This window comes from Anabrus simplex, chromosome 1, assembly GCF_040414725.1.
Source record: "Anabrus simplex isolate iqAnaSimp1 chromosome 1, ASM4041472v1, whole genome shotgun sequence".
NCBI classification, from domain to species: domain Eukaryota; kingdom Metazoa; phylum Arthropoda; class Insecta; order Orthoptera; family Tettigoniidae; genus Anabrus; species Anabrus simplex.
Window position 1 is genome coordinate 914,776,071 of NC_090265.1, and position 20,424 is coordinate 914,796,494.

The following is a 20,424-nucleotide window of genomic DNA, read 5'->3' on the forward strand; positions in this document are numbered from 1 at the left end:
TCTACATTCTTCAATCTTCCCATTCACCACATCCAACTGTTCTCGAACCTTCATGTCCCCTTCTCCCCAAATCACAGTATCATCTATCATCTGCAAATAACATGATGTTCATTTCTCTTCCTCCATGTGCTGCGTTTGTTGCTCTCATGATATCATCAATTACTGTTATAAACGGGATTGGTGATAGAACACTTCCCTGTCTCAGCCCACTAGAGATTTTGAACCAACTTGTCCTGCCAACATGTGTTTACACGCAACTACAACATTCCTTGTACATTAGGTAGCAGGTAGGGACCCTCTTCGGAGGCAGCCCTACCCAGGGAGTGTAGCCCTTCCTATGTGAGTCCCAGAGCACACTGACTGGTGTGTAACATCTGGTATGGGTCCCAGCTCAGGGTTACGAGTGAAGACCTCAATGGCATCTACGGCGGAGAAGGTGGACTTCGGTATGGTGGATATGGCGGAAGGGGCAAACCCGTGGCATCTGTACTCCTGAGGAGCAGCTTCGAAAGGCATCTGTCTCCATGTTAGGGGCGGCCTAATTTCAAACCTGGAAATAGGTATAAAATTCCTTTGGGTGTGGCGAGCCCATTGTAACAATAGCCTACATGGATAAAGCAGGTATGGTGCCTCGGAAAAGGTCCCTACAATGGATACAATCATATGCTTTTTGAAAGTCCATGAAGGTTATTGTAAGAGGTTTGTTTTGTTTCTTGTAATATGCTAACACTAATTTTAAAAAAAATGGTTTGTTCTGCACAGCTCCAAGGTCTGAAGCCTCCTTGGTATTCGCCTAATTCTTCCTCTAGTTGCTCATTGTTCCTCCTGTTTAGGATTCTGGAGAAAATCCAAGAGAGAGATACCTCTGTAATTTATCTGGATTGCTTTTATCTCCTTTTTTGTGGAGTGGGTGGATTATGGCTGTGGTGCTATGTTCAGGGACAAGAATGGTATAATAATAATTTATTACATTAACAGAAGCACTTATGAATTCTCTTGAAGTAAGAAAATGCTACATCTTCCCGTGCATTGAGAATGTCTTGTTGAAAGGCTGATGGTGTGTCATCAAAAGTGTAGAGAGGAAATACACAGTGGTTGGACATCTGACTGCAGCTTAAGTGGCTAGTAGGTCAGGCATACAGGAAGTGTATGACGTCAGTCGTGAGCGATTTTTACCTTGCGGAGATCCGAGATTTAAATTTTCTTGCCGTCCTATCAGCACATGATCTGCGCAGTGTGATTCTGAACTGGTGTCACACTAGGTGCAAGATTCGCATTGCACGTGTTAAGAAGGAAGTGCTGGAAATTACGTTAGTAATAGCTGTTTAGATGATGATGGAGAAAATATTGATTGTTAACGAAAGGAAAATCTGAGACATGTTGCTTTCTTTATAATTATATAATAATAGTCGTATAGTCTCAGCCAATGTATGCAAACCATTTAATTTGATGCCACTTAAGCAGCCTGCATCTCAATATTGATGTTCCTTTTTTTCCGTATTAAACCAGATGGTGGCAGAATAAACCATATCTCTGTTGGCTAATCTCTGGCAGAATTTTAATCAGTTTGGTCAGATAAACTCCAAATGTTTTATCAGAGATCTTTTACATGGGAGTGTTGATTGGACCTTTTTCCATCCTTCAAAAATCCAACCACCTCTCCCAGGTTTTAACCCATGATCTTGGAATCTAGAGGCAACTTTCTACACTAATCCTCAGAGAGAGTTGCTTTATGGGTGAAGGAAAATATTCTACTGTTCAAACCGAGCAAGTTGGCTGTGCGATTAGTGGTGCGCAGCTGTGAGCTTGCATTTGGGAGATAGTGGGTTTGAATCCTATTGTCGGCAGCCCTGAAGATGGTTTTCCGTGGTTTCCTATTTTCATAGTACCTTAATTAAGGCCAGGCTGCTTCCTTCCCACTCCTAGCCCATTCCTATCCCATCGCCGCCGTAAGACCTGTCTGTGTCGGTGTGACGCAAAGCAAGATTTGAGGGGAAAAATATCTGCTATAGCTGCCTCCTTCATGTGGAGGATGAACTTTTGATCCTTGAGAGAAATGTGGTGTTCACTTTCCCTTTCTTTCTAAAGGGATCCGAATGAAGTAATTAAATTTAGATGTGGTCTAGGAGTAGATACGGTGGGCAAATTAAAAGACTGTTTCTCAGTTGCGTGTATACTTCGTGTTCCCACTTAATCAGTGTTCTTATATTTATTATTATCTTTAAATAAGCTGATCTTATAAATACAGTATGTGGTATACAGGCCTAAATTGATTTGTGATATGTTCCAGAGAAGTTGTTGGAGCTAAATCGCAAGACAGGTGATGGGTCACACACTGTTGAAGAGAGTTGTTTGGAAGAAGTGGTGAAACTAGGTGATTTGGGAGCTTCAGCAAACTTGCAATATTTACAAGTGTTGAAACAGCTGTTGGAATGGCCTAAAGGTGAGCAAGGAAATTATATTTCATGATGAATGATGCTGATGCACAATATTGTCACTAATTTTACTAATTTGTGGGGAACTTTCCTATATCTAGCAGTTCTTATTTCTTTGCATATTTGTGTTCCTAATTTAAGTTCTTATTGTGTTACTGCTATCATATGACATAAAACATTCCTTTGTATTCAAATTTGGCAAGACCAATTTAATGGACAGGCTAAAGAGCATAGTCTCATACTCAGATTTTTATCTAAATTATACTGACAAAAAATCAGGGATTTTCGTCGTGTTGTGCAAAGAATGATGGTGCAATCAGATTGGTGAAGAAAATTTTTTCTTTTGAGAAAACGAGGCTACTTTGTTAACTTCTGGGCATGCGATTCAAATCAACAAACTTGTCGTATTTGCTGTGCCAGAGCACATACCGCTGCCTGCTGCTGTGGTTCAGGGAAGGGAGGGGAAGTGGGGTGGTAATGCTCCACGGGAATACACAAGTTTCTCGTTTGTTTAGTGCAGGCACTTCCCAGCCCCAGTATGCTGTTCTGTCCATATTGCGTTATAAATTGGTGAGAATAGCTCCATTTCGGTACACCAAAGGAGAAATGGCTGATATGCACCTAGCCTATGGCGCAGCAGATGGCAACGGGGGAGAAGCCGCAGTGATTTATGGCGTCCGAAACCCTAATTGCCGCTAACCTCATAATTTCAACTTCGTATCCATTGGCAGGTGACTGCATCATAGAAGAAAACGCTTACGTGACAGTAATGTACACATTTCAGCATCGGTTCAGTGTCAATATTTGGGCCGGCATTGTTGGTGACTATTTACTTGGGCCACATGTCCTTTCTCCTTGCATGACCGCTGAGGAATGCTACCGTTTCTTGGTAGAGTCACTGCCTGGATTATTAGAAGAAGTTCCTCTGAGTATTCGGTAGAGAATTTGGCTGTGTTTTAATGGCACTCCACTGCATTTCACTTCCTGAGTCACACAGCACTTAAATGGTCATTAAACAGGGAGATGGGTAAGCTGTGGTGGGCCAGTTAAATGGCCTCCACGCTTGGACGATTTAACTCCCATGGACTTTCCTTGTTATGTGAAGATCAAAATAGAAAGGGGGAATATTGAACATTTACTGTAATCAAACCATTGGGCGTATTGTTTCTTTCATTCAGTATTTAATTCCTTTTACAATGTTGTGAGTAAATAAATGCACAGTCGTGTGTCGGCAGCGATGCATCTTCGGGCATGTTAAACAATCAAGAATGTTACAGATACCAACAGACGAGAGGAGAAATGATTAGGTGCCTTGTGAGTCTTAATTACTGTGTGTCTTACGCTGTGTGTGCAATTACACTGCTTAATAAACAACACGTACATTTTCAACTGAGGAAAGGGCACGAAGATCAGAGCGCCTGAAGAAGTACTGGGAGGACCGCAAAGCCCGAACAATCCCTTCAAAGAGACCTGAACGACGGACTGACTAAAGTGATCCTATGTGGTCATAAAAGAAGAAGAAGAAGAAGAAGAAGAAGAAGAAGAAGAGGAGGATAATTCTGCACAAGTTGAACGAAGAAATTTGTGCGTGGAGCATTATTATTACTCATTTCTCCACTTAATTGTAAGGATAGTCTTGGGGTTAAGAATCTGTTCTGCACATGACCTGCCTTTCCTTTTCCCTGCCTAATATTCTCCATTCAGATGATCTGTTTGCACTTCTTGCATTGGGGAGATAAGTAGTGGATTCGAACCCTACTGTTGGGAGCCCTAAAGAGTTTTTTTCCCCATGGTTTCCCATTTTCACACCGGGCAAATGCTGGGGCTGTACCTTAATGAAAGCAATAGTTGATTCCTTCCCACTCCTAGCTCTTTCCTGCCCATCATCGCTATAAAACCTATTTGTGTCAGTGCGATATGAAGCACATTGTAAAAAAATAAAAATGAAATATTATGAAATTGTAAGCGTATTCTACTGGTATATACAACTTATATACAAATTATGATAAAACAATTGAAAACCAAACTCACATGATTGAAAATTAATTTCAGCCTGTAAGGAAAGGGAATTCACTTCTCACACACTTTTGTCATTCAGCTGACTTATCACTGGGAGTGGAGCGCGCGCGCGCGCGCGCGCGCGCGCACACGCACACTCTCTCTCTCTCTCTCTCTCTCTCTCTTTTTCCACTTTGGAATTTTCAATTTGAATACAGTAGAACCTCAATGCATCATTCCTGGAAAGGTTGTTTTCCCGTATTCATCGTTCAATTTATTCGGTCCCAAAAATATTCCATATAAAACAATATCAATATTAAATTTCCCCGCATCTATCGTTCCTCAAACTATTGTTTTATTGCATTGATCATAAAAATAAAAAAAATGTCCTGGCCACAATTTTTCCGCATTGATCGATCGTATGTAAGAAAAATATACACAAAAGTTCTTTTGAATTTAAAGCGACAGTGCAAAACTCTACCATAGAATAGCGGCAACCTGTTACGTGAGAATGTATGAGAAATTCAGAGTTACTAGCCTTGAGCAAGGATCTTGTAGGCTGGAGTGTTGTGTGCAGGTTATTCACGCACAACCTCACTGCCAGTCTCCTGGCACCAATGCTTCGCCTGTAGAAGTATTCTTATTTACAGGAATTAAAACAGAGGCACTGTAAAAACTCCGATTTGCCACCATTTTCTGTGCTGCTGTTGGCTGGCTAAGACTCCCACCTTTGTTGAAAATAGCTAAATCGTGCAGTTTAAAATCGTCACGTGTCCTCCGGGTACTTCTTAATTAATCACAGGGTGATTAATCGCGTCATACCTTGTGGAGTGTGTGGGATGCTAGAGGCTGGTTGACCGTTTTGTTGCCCCCTGACCAATCATCTAGTTACAAGCCGGATCTAACCAAGCCGGACCAATGATCTTTTTACTAGCCTGGTCTTGTATAACTGGATCTTAAGTCGGCAGCCCCACTGTGACATTGTCCTAGCCGTGTCGTGTTGGATCTCTAACCTATCGTTTGCGAAGGGTCTACGGAATCTTTACCAAAATACAGGTTATCGCCATAATATCCACATATGTAATTAATCTGCAGTAAGAGAACTAACCTTAAAAGGTTTTAAATTATTAAAAGTTATAAAGAAAAGTGAAATGAAACAGCGTAAAATTCACACTTTTTATTTTCATCGCGTATATCATGGTTGCAGTATTTTGATGATGTTATGTATAGTATGAGCATATCCGGCTCCATGACCAAATGGTTAGTGCGTGTTGGCCTTCGGCCCATAGGGTCCCGATGCACTCTGCCATATCTTGAGGTGTATCCCATTCTTACTTAATTGCAGTATTTAGCATAAAAAGCGATCATTTACTTTAGCCTTTATTTTTAACGAGTTAATAACTGCTATCGGACATGTTATTTGCGCATTTATTACGAAAATGTTCTTGTTCTCCTCTTTCATTTCCATTTTTCTTTATGGAATAGCTGTAGATGGATATTACTAATCAACTCCAACGTCGCTTTCAAATGTCTATGAGAGAGCTTGCTAGTAGACATACCAAGAAAACGATACCAAAGATGATTGTTCGCATGCGCATAAATATCAGAACTGATAAAAATAGCTCATACTTCAGTGCTCGTAATAACATACACGTTGGTGATAGGACTCCCGCTGTAACTGAAGGATAATACACAGTTTAATATAGAAATTTTGAAGGGACAAACAAAATCTGACGTTATAACGTGGTTCTTATTATGCCATACTTGCTATAGCAGACTTCTACTTTAAATAATTTTTAGGAGAATTAATTTTGATATGACAAATTTTTGGGATGTTATATTCGAATACCTTCTTAATAAATAGAAGTGCACTGAGAAAGGCTCAACCAGGGCAAAAATATCATGTATGATAATTAATAATTGACATTATGTGTAGCTCCATGGCTAAATACGTAGCATGCTGGCCTTTGGTCCAAGGGGTCCCAGGTTTGATTTCCAGCAAGATCAAGGATTTCATCGGTAAATTCCTCTGGCTCGGATCTCATCCTCACAAACGTGGAAGTCGCCCATGGGCTTCAACTCGAAAAGCCTATCTGGAGGCCATACACCATTATTAGTCGATACTGGAAAATATGGCTTCCTTCTTAACAAATAGACTAACTGAACGTATTATTTCAAAAAGAAAATGAAAAAAGAGCTTAATGAACTCTATAGGTGAGACCTATAGACATATGACAGATTTGACATATTTTTAGTTACATTAAAAATTAATTATATTCTATTGGTTCCACCTTTTCAATACAAAATGTTCTGTAGTGCGAGTTACATTACATGTTGTTTATACATGGTACTAGTTTCGACTCCAGATCTGGGTCATCATCAGCCAATGGCACAAATTACACAAGGCATTAAAAAGTCCAAAACAGTGTACAAGCACATAACATAAAACATTTGTGGATTAAACTGATAAGTTAAAAAGGTTAAAACTGTCTGTGAGGATTGGTCACAGTTAAAACTTGGCCGTGCGTATAATACATTATAATGGGGCACTTGAAAGCCATTAAAATGTTTTTAGGTAATTATTCTTGATGCTGAAGAGAATTGAATTCAGTCAACGTTATGATAAATAACATATGCGGAATGCAATTACGCACAGAATATGAATAAAGTTAAATTCTATGATGCTGTTGAAGTGCTTCTTGCTGTGACAAAGGTTGCATATGAAGGACAAACAGGTTCTAAGTGTTAGAACCTAGTACCGTGTATAAATAACTTGTAATATGACTCTTATTACAGAACATTTTGGATCGAGAAGGTGGAACCAATAGAATATAATTAATTTTTAATGTAATCTCAGTTCAGTACGGACCAATCAATATGAAATTTATGTCCCATAATATTTTTAGTTGCTGAAGATCGAATTTTATTTTGAATCATGTTAGAATTCATTTAGAACTCTAAAATCCTAAATATGTTTCAGATATTGTTTTTCCTGTCCTGGATGTGACAAGACTTGCTGTTCGCAATGCAGAGATCAACTCCTATTTATGCTCAGGGCAGACTGGCGATCAGTTGATGGAACTGCTACAGAGGTTTCTCCTTCCTGATTCCCTGACAGCAAACCAGATGCTGACTCTCCGCATCATATGCAACATGTTATCACACCCTGATGGAGAGGCCCTAGCTCTCAAACATCGTGATTACCTCTTATCAGCCTTGTTGGAATTGCTACCTCCCTCAAACAAGCAAGTTCAGGTATTATTATGCTCTTGTATTCAGTTGGTCTAAGCTGATAATTGTAATGTTAATAACACATTCTCACAGATTATAGGTTAGCTCTATTGACCCTGTTGGAATTACAGCATTACATAGCCGTGGCATACTATTGTAGCTCGTGTTCAACTTTTAAATTTTTTTCTCAGTTATACTGATGTTATAACTAGGGTTCAGATTTTTAGTTGCTAAAACTCAGGAAAGTATTTTTTATTTTAAGTGTTTTTAAAACGTTTGAAATACGGGAAGAAAGGAAAAATCTTTAATTATGTTTCAGTTTATTTATGTGAATATAAACAATATGCAGTAATCACAAATGCAATTTATGATATGCCTTGCTGATCGCTGAAGAATTACAGTACGCAAAGAGATTCATCCTCAAATTGTCAAACACAAATGACCAGGTATTATAACAGAACACTGACTTATATTGGGAGAATTAAAACTCCACATCCCAAGATGTCGGTCTGGCAAATTTATAGCAGAGGATGTCACTCACCATGCATCAACATCCTCTTTTTGGTGGCCGTCTAAAAGGCTTGAAGTTTTACACATAGTTTAAACCTGCTGTTGTTTTCAAACACATGTCCGAATTTATTTAGCATTTGTACTGTAGATCCACTAAAAATAGTCCACTTGTAAAGTGATGTCTATTGATTGGGTAGAACAAAACCTAACATTGTTTCTTAGTAATATCGGTATATGCCAAGCCATTTTTTAACATTGTGTCATCACTTAACATTTCCTGAAGGATTGCAACTGAAGTTGCATAATCTTTGTCTAATTCATTAACTACCATCAAAATCTGCATAACTAGTGGACCTGTGCTGCTCTGCAGCATTTCTTATAAATATGTCAGATAACTCATCTTGATATGCCTGTCGCAGTCATATAGTTTCGCCTGCCCTTTTCACTTGATTTATGAACATTGAATACCGGTACATAACAGCTGATTCATTTGTAATTTAGTTTATAACACTTCTTTCCATACAATATTCTCTATGCTTTGACTATTCGGCCATATCTGGATCTTAACATTTCCGAACGCTCTTGCCCGGCCATGGCTGAATACTGGTTCGGATAAGTAGACTACCCGCTTTATCAAGCTTTTGTCCCTGCCTTTTATTAATTGTCATACAGAAACATTGTCAGCTTGATACCTTCCCGTCTGTACATACATAGACTGTTTTCTCTTAGCAGCATATAATTTATTGGGAGCATTCTGCCATCTGTTGAGTATATTCAGAAGCTGGGGAAGGTCAGAGAATCAAGGAGTATCTAGCAGAGAATATTATTCTTTTATCATCAGAGGGTGTTAGTCGCTTAGCAACCTGCTAAGTACAGAATGTATTGCGGGTTAGGGAAAGCTTTTGCCTGTAATTATTGGAGTGATCATTTAATTATTTAATCTTGAGAATAATTATACAATGAAACCTCAATAAGACATTTTTGCAGGGACAAAGAGAAAAGAACGCGTTAAGCGATGTAGAGGCATTATGAATGTTGTAGATATTACCGTGTGTATTTTTAAATAGCGGAGAAAGTTCGAGTACCCCTTCGACTAGCTGGTCGATCAATGTTTCGAGTGTGTTTCATTAGAGTGTTGTAAGAACTCTTCCAGAAGTCGATCATTCTAGATGGTTGGTCGAGTAGTATAAATATCGAGCTGTCAGTCAGTGAAGGCAGTTCTCAGTTCTAAGTTCGCAGATCTTGGATCTTGGGACTCAGTCAAGTGATGGACTGAAAGTGACTGTTGGGCTGTCCGAGGTGGAGTCAGATCATTGGACTCAAGTGAGTGAGTGAGTGAGTGAGGCGGGGAATTCAAGAGAGAGTTTGTTATAGCGCACGCGTCAGTGTTGTTGATATCTGTACTTGACAGAATCGACTTCAGGGTACTCCGCTATTGAGTGTGTGTATAGTGTCATTTGCTACTGTGTATAATTGTGTGTTGTGACGTACAGTGTAAATGAAGTAATTTTAATAAGGAAGTGAATGTGTTCTCCTGTGATATTTATTTAAGTCAACTAAAATCGCAATGTAGAACGATAAATTGGTGACCGTGACAGGACAATTCAAAATTCAGCAATGAAGATCGAACAAATGACCGTGGCGATGTTACGGAAAGCGGCGGCATCCCGAGTTTTACCGACAGCTGGAAGCAAAGCGGACCTACAGGAGAGGCTACGCCAGGATTTGATTGATAGCGAGGAGGACCCAGACAGTTTCGACTTCGAAGTCACCTCGGAGGAAGAAACCAACGACCGGGTAAATATTACGTTTGCACAGCTATCTACTTGGATTCAGGCCGTGACCAACAAAATCCGGGCGCGGAAAAAAAAAAAAAGAGAAAAAAAAATCAAGGCCTAGTCTCAAGAAATAAGGAACCAAATCAATTGTTTGGGCAACGAAAGGATCACTGACGTCGTGCCGGACAAAAACGAACCAGACGGGAAGCAGTCCGAAGTGATGCTTGCGGTTGTGGAGTCCGTAGTTCGTGGCTCAGCGGAAAAAGCGAGTGCGCCATGTGAAATTACGACAGCTCCGGAGGCACGGGTGAAGCCTGCAAGCAGTGATGGAGGCTCCGGCGTCGTGAAGATGGCAACTCCACAGCACTACGGGATCATTGCAGCGATGGTGGAGTCCATGGTTCAAGGCCCAGTGAAAAAAGCGAGTGTCCTGTGTGAAAGTACGACAGCTCTGGAAACACGGGTGAAGCCTGCAAGCAGCGATGGCGGCTCCACGGGACGACGGGATCATTGTAACGATAGTGGAGTCCGTAGTTCAAGGCCCAGCAGAAAAGCCGAGTGCCCTGTGTGAAAGCACGACAGCTCTAGGGACACGGCTGAAGCCTGCAAGCAGTGATGGCGGCTCCGGCGTCGCGAAGATGGCAACTCCACAGGACGAAGGGATCATTGTGACGACGGCAACTGACAGCTCGACTTAATAAAAGATAATTTAGCATTAAATAAACTATGATTAAAATATATTAAACATGATAATTGAAGGTTTTACGTCAGTTACGATGTCGTACCTACGACAGCGAGAAAACATACTAATGAGTATACAAATGAAAAGTATCCAACAGGGATATTGGAAACACTAGATACAAGTGAAAACTATAGGCCAATCTACCATTTCTAAAGATGAGAGGAAAGTATTAAAAGGTGTGAAAAACACGAGAGAACAAATATGGAAAATCTTTTCTGCTGGGAATTGCATACCTGCCAACTTTTACAGTTTATCTATAAAATTTACGGAAATTGCAGCATTTTATGGTTTTACGGGTGGACGATGTCATTTTACAACCTTGCGGACTCCGCTTCCATACAATCGATTGTTTGCGTGGGTCGACGGCAAGTCCATGACAGTAGATAACTCATTCTTTGATATCATTGGTACTTTTAACTGTGTGATGTCTGCGTCGTTATTGGAATTGAATTTAAAGCTGGGATAACAGTTCTTCCGTGTGAATTCTTTGTCCTGCTCCGTTACACTACTAGAGTGGCCTTGATCCTCTGCCTGGGAGACTGATTACCTCGGATCGAGTAGGGGTATTTCAGTCGCCTTGACAATGAATACTGCAATGTATTCGAAACGTCGGCAAACTGTACGTGATATACGTACAAGTACAACACGGTTCAACCCGGAAAATAAATTAAATAAGAAAATGTTATTGTTGAAATACAAATAGAACAATGTGGTAATAATGAGAAAGTAATAGAGGAGAATGATGGCGGGGAAGACCTAGTCATAACTGATGACTACATAAATTTAGTAGACACTTTTGATCCTGGAGAAAATCATGCTGGCGCTGTACAATACATTTGTTCAACCAGTACTTCTGTACAGTTCCGAGACGTGGAGTATAACCAAAAAAGAGCAGCAGCAGTTAAAACTCTTTGAGAATAAAGTTTATAGAAAAATATTTGGCGCATGGTTCGGTCCTCTCTCTCAAAGCTGGCAGAAAAGATCTAATTATGAGATTTACACCCTCTCTCAACAACACAGTGTAGATGGGTGTGATAGAATCCAACAGACTGCGCTGGGCTGGACATGTACTGAGTATGCAGGATAACAGAGCACCAGTAGATCTATACAAGGGATCTCTTAATGGGAAAAGACCTTCAGGAAGACCCCGAAGCACCTGGAAAAAGATCAGCAAGGTATGCCGGACCCTCCAAATTGATAACTGGGAAGGCCAGGCTCAAGATCGAAAAAGATGAAAGAGGATTGCGAGATCGGCACAGGAACTTTCCGTCCCTCAGAAGCCTACAGAGTGAGTGAGTGAGTTACACTTTCACAAACTTCCCAAAATCTCCAGAAATACTAATTCCTATAAAAACAATTGATAGAAAATTGTTTTCAATTCGCCCCCTTTTTTATTGCCTTGGCTGGGCTGAGTGGATCGATAGTTGTGATGCTGGCCTTCTGACTGCAACTTGGTAGGTTCGATCCTGGCTTAGTCTGGTGGTACTTGAAGGTACTCAAATACGTCAGCTTCGTGTCGGTAGATTTACTGGCACACAAAGGAACTCCTGCAGGACAAAATTATGGCACCTCAGCATCTCCAACACCAGCAAAAGTAGTTAGTGGGACGTAAATTAAATAACGTTATTTAACTTTAATGTCGTGTACCTTTTTACTGTGCGAGGTACAATAATGGAGATATTCACACATTTAGGTTATAGCCAAGTCCATAAATCACGAGCATTGCTGGCATTGAAATATTGTTAATTTTGTGATATTTGGAGCCATTTCTTTTTAGTTTCGACTCAGTTAATTTATAATTGTTAAGTTCTTCAGTCTGTTGAAACTAATTTATGAATAACTTTAGAAACTACCTGAAAAAAGAGAACATATGATGACGGAATTATACCTGAAACATATACCGGGTGGTCCACCAGCCCCTTGTGATCTCTGCCACACCCCGATACTCCCGCGGCACTTTTAATTTTACGATTATTTATTTGTTCAATTTTGGTGTTTTAACTTGCGTTGGGCACATGCCGTTTTCACTGTAGCATTCTACTGGCTCCCACGAATATTCCTAACAAATTCCAACCTGATCCGTGTGTAACACATGTATGTGTTCCCTTGTTAGTGATGTTGGGGAAAATAGCTTGAACAGAATGAATGTGTACTGCTACTTCCAATGCAACATTGTGAAAACATGACCTAGTTTACTCTTATTCAGGTTGATTACTGAGAATGTTTGCAAAGGTAAGTAGAGCCAAATATAGTAACTAGTTGGCATGCTAGTACATGGACATGTAGAAACGAAACTCTTTTTGTTCCATTTCTTATAAATGCAAGGAGGCTGCCTTGAATATTGTAATACTTATCTTTCAAAACTGTGTTACTCTAAAGTCTTATCAGTTCTCTTTGAAATTTGACCAGTTCTTGCTCAAAATTTACAGAAAAGTGCCTTGTAAAAATGTTTAATTCAGGCAGCATTTCTTTGTCTCTGTCTTATCCTTGGCTTTGACAATATGAAAGTGACTGAGGTATGAGCGATGCTAGTAATGCCGTTCCTTCTGCAACCAGTCCCTGCTATGAATGGTATGAAAATGTTGCTCATAGGGTCGGTTGGTGCATGCATTTCAGTGGGCTTGGCAGACTGATATGTAATAGCAACTTTTGGCTCAGCGACGAAAGCAACGGGAAACTACCTTGCTCCTCATTTCCCTAGTATGCCTCTTCAGTGATGCCTAGGCCATCTATGACAGCTGATGGCGGAGCTGTTGAAATCCAACCAGCCTTAGCACTGAAGACTGAACATACATCAGTGTTCCAATCGGGCAAGTCACTTGGTCTTAAAGATGGCAATTCTTCAAACCCTTTCTCTTGCAGTTGTTTTTCAAACAATGAAAATTCCATCTTAAATGGACTACTTATGTCCCACATAGCACCAAACAACATATTTTTGCCTTGCAAAGAAACAATGTCAGTCAATACTGATCTGCGTTTAGGGCAGTTTCCCAGGTAGCAGATTCCCTATCTGTTGTTTTCCTAGCCTTTTCTTAAATGATTTCAAAGAAATTGGAAATTTATTGACCATCTCCCTTGGTAAGTTATTCCAATCCCTAACTCCCCTTCCTATAAATGAATGTTGCCCCAATTTGTCCCCTTGAATTCCAACTTTATCTTCATATTGTGATCTTTCCTACTTTTAAAGACTCCACTTAAACTTATTCGTCTACTAATATCATTCCATGCCATCTCTCCGCTGACAGATGGTTTGTGATGTTGGTTTAAAAAGGTAGTCAGCAAGGCAGCATGTGCATTCTTATATCGCCACAGCTGCAGTGACGGAGAGTAGTGGAGGTTAGCCCTGGGCAGACACGAGGCTATGCCAGAGTTCCCTAGCCCTCAAATCCTAACTTAGAATGGCCTGATATAGCCCAGCATATTATGTAATACACAGCCATGATATTCATGTTCTTGAAGAGTTTTCTTATATGCTTGTCACTAGATAACACCAAAGAAATGTTAGAATTAAACTCCAACAGTGCATTGCCATTACACTATAAAAAAATGGGATTAGCTTCATTTCTCATATTGTAACAATGATAATATTGTAATTTATCTTAGGCCTGTTGTATTCCATCATTGGTATGAGACCTGTCTGTGTCAGTGCAACATAAAACAAATAGCAAAATAATCTGTCTGTCTGTCGATTGTAATATTTGTTAAGAGACAGAGATGAAGTGATTCTCCTCGTGTTTAACAAAGCAAAGAGCCTTTGTATTGCCCCCTTTATTCCCGGTCGGCTCAGCCGGAGAGCAAGAGTCCCAGATGTGGACGGTTTGCTGTCAGGCTTTGCTTATTTTATAAGGACAGGTAAGACTTAAGGACATACGACAATAAAAAATTAAAACAACAGATTGGACATTTATTACAACTAGCACTTCATATAACACAAATAACAAAATTTAACAAATTAATCTTGATGATTTTGACTCAGATTCTTCTCCAAATGTTGTCTGACACACTACACCTTCATACCATACCATACCATACCATACCATACCATACCATACCAAAGCTTGCATTTTACTGTAATATAAAATAAATAACTATTAGCCCACAACTGGCTTGAATAAAAATGAAAATTATTATGGGAGAACTTCCTCCTAACACTGGTTGAATTATCAACAAATTAGAAAATTTTTTTTTTTTTTTTTTTTTTTTTTTTTGCTAGGGGCTTTACGTCGCACCGACACAGATAGGTCTTATGGCGACGATGGGATAGGAAAGGCCTAGGAGTTGGAAGGAAGCGGCCGTGGCCTTAATTAAGGTACAGCCCCAGCATTTGCCTGGTGTGAAAATGGGAAACCACGGAAAACCATTTTCAGGGCTGCCGATAGTGGGATTCGAACCTACTATCTCCCGGATGCAAGCTCACAGCCGCGCGCCTCTACACGCACGGCCAACTCGCCCGGTAATTAGAAAATTAACAACAGTAAGTTATTCCAGGTTTCATAAACTATCCTAGGCTATCGCGATAGTGTCTATCAAAAAAAAGAAAATTAAAATTTTTAATTTAATGATGAAAACTAATTAATAATGGCATCATTAAACCTTGCAAGTATTATCATAAATATTACATCAATATCTTTCCTCTTCGTGGATAAATTCCATTAATATGATTTTGTCTTTCTGGTGTGAATTCAGCTGGACTATACTCTTGAAAATATTCCCATTACACAATTTTACTGAATCATGTCTATTCAAGACCTTACCAAAATTAAATTACATTCACAAGAATTATTATTTCCACAAAAATCCTTTTAAACTGCTTGGAATAATATCGAACATTACTTAATTCATATAACTTGACACCTTGAAAATGAATTTTACAATATTTACAATTTTTGGTACTTTGCTCATACGATTTTGAAATAACACGAACTTATTCATTTTTGGCTGGTACCTTAATGTTAACTTTACGTAAAATTCAAATAAAATTTACTAAAGGTGTTAATCATCACAAAATAAGTCATCACAAACAACGCTGGAATAACCTGGGCCAACGTGATGAACACGTGGCCAGGTCAGAATCACATTTCAATAAATCACAGAAAAATATTTCTAACTGCTGCACTCATTCCACAATCACACAAATGATACACGATTATTATTTACATATTTTACAATCGGATTATGGAATTTGAATATTAAGTTTGGATTTTATTCTCCTATCCACGGAATATTTAGATGACTGTATCAGATAAATAGTAACACACAACACTCATAGAAATGTGATTAAATCTGGGCAATCACTTGTAAAGAAAATAACAGAGTTATCACAACGTTGATCATCGAGAAAATCAGCGATTCAATATTCAGAAGAATCTGTTGATTAATAACACGCACATAAATATTAGTTAAACATTAATATCATCAGACATGCGGTTCATGAGTCGCGATAAATTATTATTACTCCTAAATCTCATCCACATTATTTAACACGTGCTCCAAAATTCGCAGAAGACATGGTTCTCTAGACATACTTCCCAAAATAAAATGACATAATTAATCCCTCAGGATCTGCCGTATTCCAGGCTCATAATCCACTAGTAGAGCACACATCAAACATAACACAATAATAACATTTACCACTCATGACCATTAAATTTCAGTTTAACCCGACCTACAACTTTATTATTATTATTATTATTATTATTATTATTATTATTATTATTATTATACGCTGTGACTGATGACACTACCTTGCATTAATCCAATGAAATGCATAAGGTGAAACATACTCTGAAATTCAGCATGTCAAATGTGACGTAATTTTGTACCGCATGAGTTCACACATTTGAAATTAAACTCACATAAAATTATTTTTTATCGGAGAGGTCTATGATTTTTAAATAGCATCCTAATCATTCGGAGGGACATTTAGAACAATATCAGAAGACACTCACTGACTAGAGTCCAACAAATCATTCACTCACAATCTAACAACACTACCATTACCCATAGGAAAGAAGAATGGAAATATTGTCAAAAACTCTAATCTAACAGAAATGCTACCATCAGTGAATAAGCTACTACTATTTCTACAAAGATGAACAGGAACATTATTATGAAAGGTTCTTAAATTTCTGATGAAATTGTATCTTGCAGTTGATGAATGAAACTGCTCACATGGCAATCTGCATCCAGTCGTTATCTCCACCCATGTCAGACAGTGCCTACATTTTATCACTGCATGTTGACGGCAAAGTTCATTTCCAGATTCTCGTAGATCGCTCTTTCAGAAGATGGATGAGACATCCTGCCGAAGATAATTGAGTATGTAAAGGTCCTCTTCTTTCTTGTCTTGATGAGAGCTGAAACTGACACAAAAGTTTTAGAATGTGACCACACAACGACCACTTGGAAATTATCGTAGAATGATATGCAACTTGTCCTTGAAAATCTGCTGCACTCAAACGTCGCAATAGGAAGGGCTTTTATTCCTGAAGCACAGGTATTTATGCATTTACACTGGGAGGTGTGTCCTTATATCGCATCATAATTGGACATTGTACCTTCACCTGATAGGTTCTCATAATTTGAGAGAGTACTATATCAAGAACATTTACCACGCGCTATCAATTGGGGGCGGGCTTGAGAAATTCCAAGTAGGTCACATTACTACAGCTGGCCGGTCGATTGAAAAAATCAATACACTGTTCACCCTGCCTGTCCAAACCGGTTCTCTGCGTGAAGACACGACTGAGTTGAAATAAACTTGTAACATATCACCCTTAATGAAAGAATGATAACATCCCTTTGCCATATACAATAAAATATTCATTATAGGCCAAATTTGAAGGGACAGTATATTTATAGAAAAGTGGGGAATTCTTCTTGGCTGGCATCTGTGGGCAACAGTTCTTGTAAAGCCAAATGTACATTTTAGAAGAGAATTTTCCTTTGCTCACGGAGGAGGGACATGGAACAGCTATTTGTAATTTCCTGTTTTTAAAGTGTCCAGCAGGGATTTTGTTGGCACGTATGTTCAGTAGTACAGAAATAGGAAGATGTGAAGATGAGATGGTAGTGTGCCGTACCTCATTACCTTCATAGTTTACTTTACTGATATCGCATTCCTTACGATGTCATAGATCAGTCAGTTGTGACTGGTTAGTATTCTCTATGCCTAACTTGACATGTAGTTCATCCCGATTAGACAGATAGCACCTCATAACGGAGGATTGCCAAAGCATTTCTTTCTAGTTTATCTTCGATTCATGTGATCTCTGATCTGGGGACAATAATGGTTTGGATAGAGAAGATGGAGACGTTAGTCTACGAGATGATTTTCATCTCATATAAATTGTATTTCAAAAAGATTCATACTTTACCTTGTATGGCTCTCTCTGTTCAGAGTTAGTGAATATGATTACTTAGAATCAATGCAGTTGATTTCTTCAATCTCCAGGTATTTATCCTTCCTTGGCTTGCCATAGTCATGCTGGTTTTGTTTACTGAGAGATCCCTGTTTTGTGTATTCTTTTCATTCATTCATATTGTGACTTCCCCTCTCGGAGAACAATCATCGAACGAGAAATGCAACCATTCAAGCTAAGGGCGCCAATCTTTAAGTTGAGGACTTAAAGATAAAAATTTATAATCAAGCTTGGACGGACTCTTATCACAGGGGTGGGGTGATAGTGCACTAATCATTAAGTAGGAGAATTAAAAATCAAAAGGCTAATTAAGGCAGATTGATTAAAGTGAACAAGAAAAATACTATTTATTGTATTTAATATGAATGACGACGGTTTAACGAGAACTGAATTTAAAATATAAAATGAATTTAACAAAAAATTGAATGACTCTACTTCGCGAAAACTTGCAATATCTTTAACTCGCTTGCTCACCATGTAGTCTTGTTCTGCTGGTCCTGGGAAAGCTTCCATCCTTGTAGCGGGAACATCATCGGTCGTCTTTGAGATCTCTTCATCTGCAGCTAAGTACCATTCCTGCCTTGCCAATTGCACCTCCCACTAATTGGAAAATGACTTCAAAACTAACACTCCCTATTATGCTCTATCCCATATATTGGAGATAAGCTCTAAGTCATAGTTAGAAGAACCACCTTGGGTTATAGGGAGAGGATACTCAATTAAGAATCCTTCCAACTTTACTGAAAATGTTCTCTGAAGTTTCATTTCTATCTAGATTAAAACTATCTATTGACTTAGACTGGTTCAAACCGGTCTTGTAGCCGTGCTGTACGTAATTCGTGATGAGAGTGGCTCTACACCCCTCATTCAGAATTTCTAAGTATCGAGACGAAGAATCAAGTAGAAAATCAAGTAGAAGCTCAATAAGAAAATCACGTAGAAGATGTAGAATAACTCGTAGAATAATGTAGAGAGAACAGTAGAAGATCATAAGAAGATCATAAGATGAAGCCCAGAGCTCCAGCACGCCCTTTTATAACCTCCTCTCGCGCTAATTACAGGTCGCTACACGTGGTCCAATCAGATGACACGTCTCTCCCCACTCCAGATATTAGAGTTGACGGGCCATAACCAAGATATCAACCGTTCTTCTATTCGTCCTTTCACTCAGTATCCATGGCAACATGACGCTCCTTTGAAAATATAGGCGGTGATCAGTTCGAATAATTCTGGTCGAAATACGGTAGCTTACGTTACCACGCTTGAACACGTGCTCGCTTTTCTCAGAACTTGATGTCTAAATTTGTCCTTCCTTCCTCCTCGGTGATGTGGCAAGATAGAGGAAATCTACTGCAAGTTAATTTTAACCGACTGTCGCAAGAATCTAAGTGAATATTAGGATATTCAGCCCTCGTTTATAAGTCGTAGTTACAAAGTAATGAAATGATAGTGAGCAAATGATTAAACATGAATTATAATACAATTACATACCAAAATAAATATCATGACGTTAAATTCCTGAATTAATTACACATAATAAAATTAACATAATTACACTGTAACGTCTGGAACGTTACATACGCCCCCATGAGTTCTTAACAAATATCATATGAGTTGAGAACTCACACTCTTACTCCCACATTGACTTGAAATACCTCTATTACCTGCCCATAACGAGCGACATTATTTTCATACAATTAATTCTATCTCACTCTTTCCATATCTCTTTTAGACTGCTTACCATTGCGACTGTCTGTTATTTCAGTTCATCTTGAGGTTTAGATACAAAATTATGCCCAACACAAGCAACTTTCCATTTTTGTAAAAAACAAGATTACCCTAGAGAATATCACATAATATATATACAATTCAGATTACAAACTCTGCCGAGTGTCTGTTTGTCCTTTTTACTTCCCATCTCTCCGACATTCTTTGCTAGATAGCAGTAACACGGTCTCTTCCAATCTTTTACATTAAAAAAAAAGGAAAACAAATGATACAAACAATTTACACTTTTATCACTCTTTCGAATGTTTCAACCTTATCTTGAAGCAGGATGCAATACACTTCACACAAATACACACGTAATTTAAGCTCACGGTAAAATTATTGCAAGTTAGAAATGCACATACGGGAAAATTAATTATTTGCCGTCGTCAGCTTTAATTAGCCTTCTGTAACATCTCAGAAAACAAATATATATAAAATTTCATGGCCTCACATACGGAAAACAGATGATCTATCGTCAATGAACGAGCGTAACTCTACCGCTACACACAAAACATCTCCCTTGTTTACAAACACAACTA

At 38.9% G+C, this 20,424-nt stretch overlaps 1 protein-coding gene across 1 annotated transcript in view; it reads left to right on the forward strand.

Annotated features, from left to right (window-relative positions):
- Positions 1-20,424, forward strand: part of Plap (phospholipase A2 activator protein) — a 152,187-nt gene that overhangs the window by 120,047 nt on the left and 11,716 nt on the right. Inside the window, exons 11-12 of the mRNA XM_067136638.2 lie at positions 2,291-2,443; positions 7,414-7,688. Coding sequence (XP_066992739.1) covers positions 2,291-2,443; positions 7,414-7,688 — 428 coding nt within the window. The remainder of the gene's footprint in view (positions 1-2,290; positions 2,444-7,413; positions 7,689-20,424) is intronic.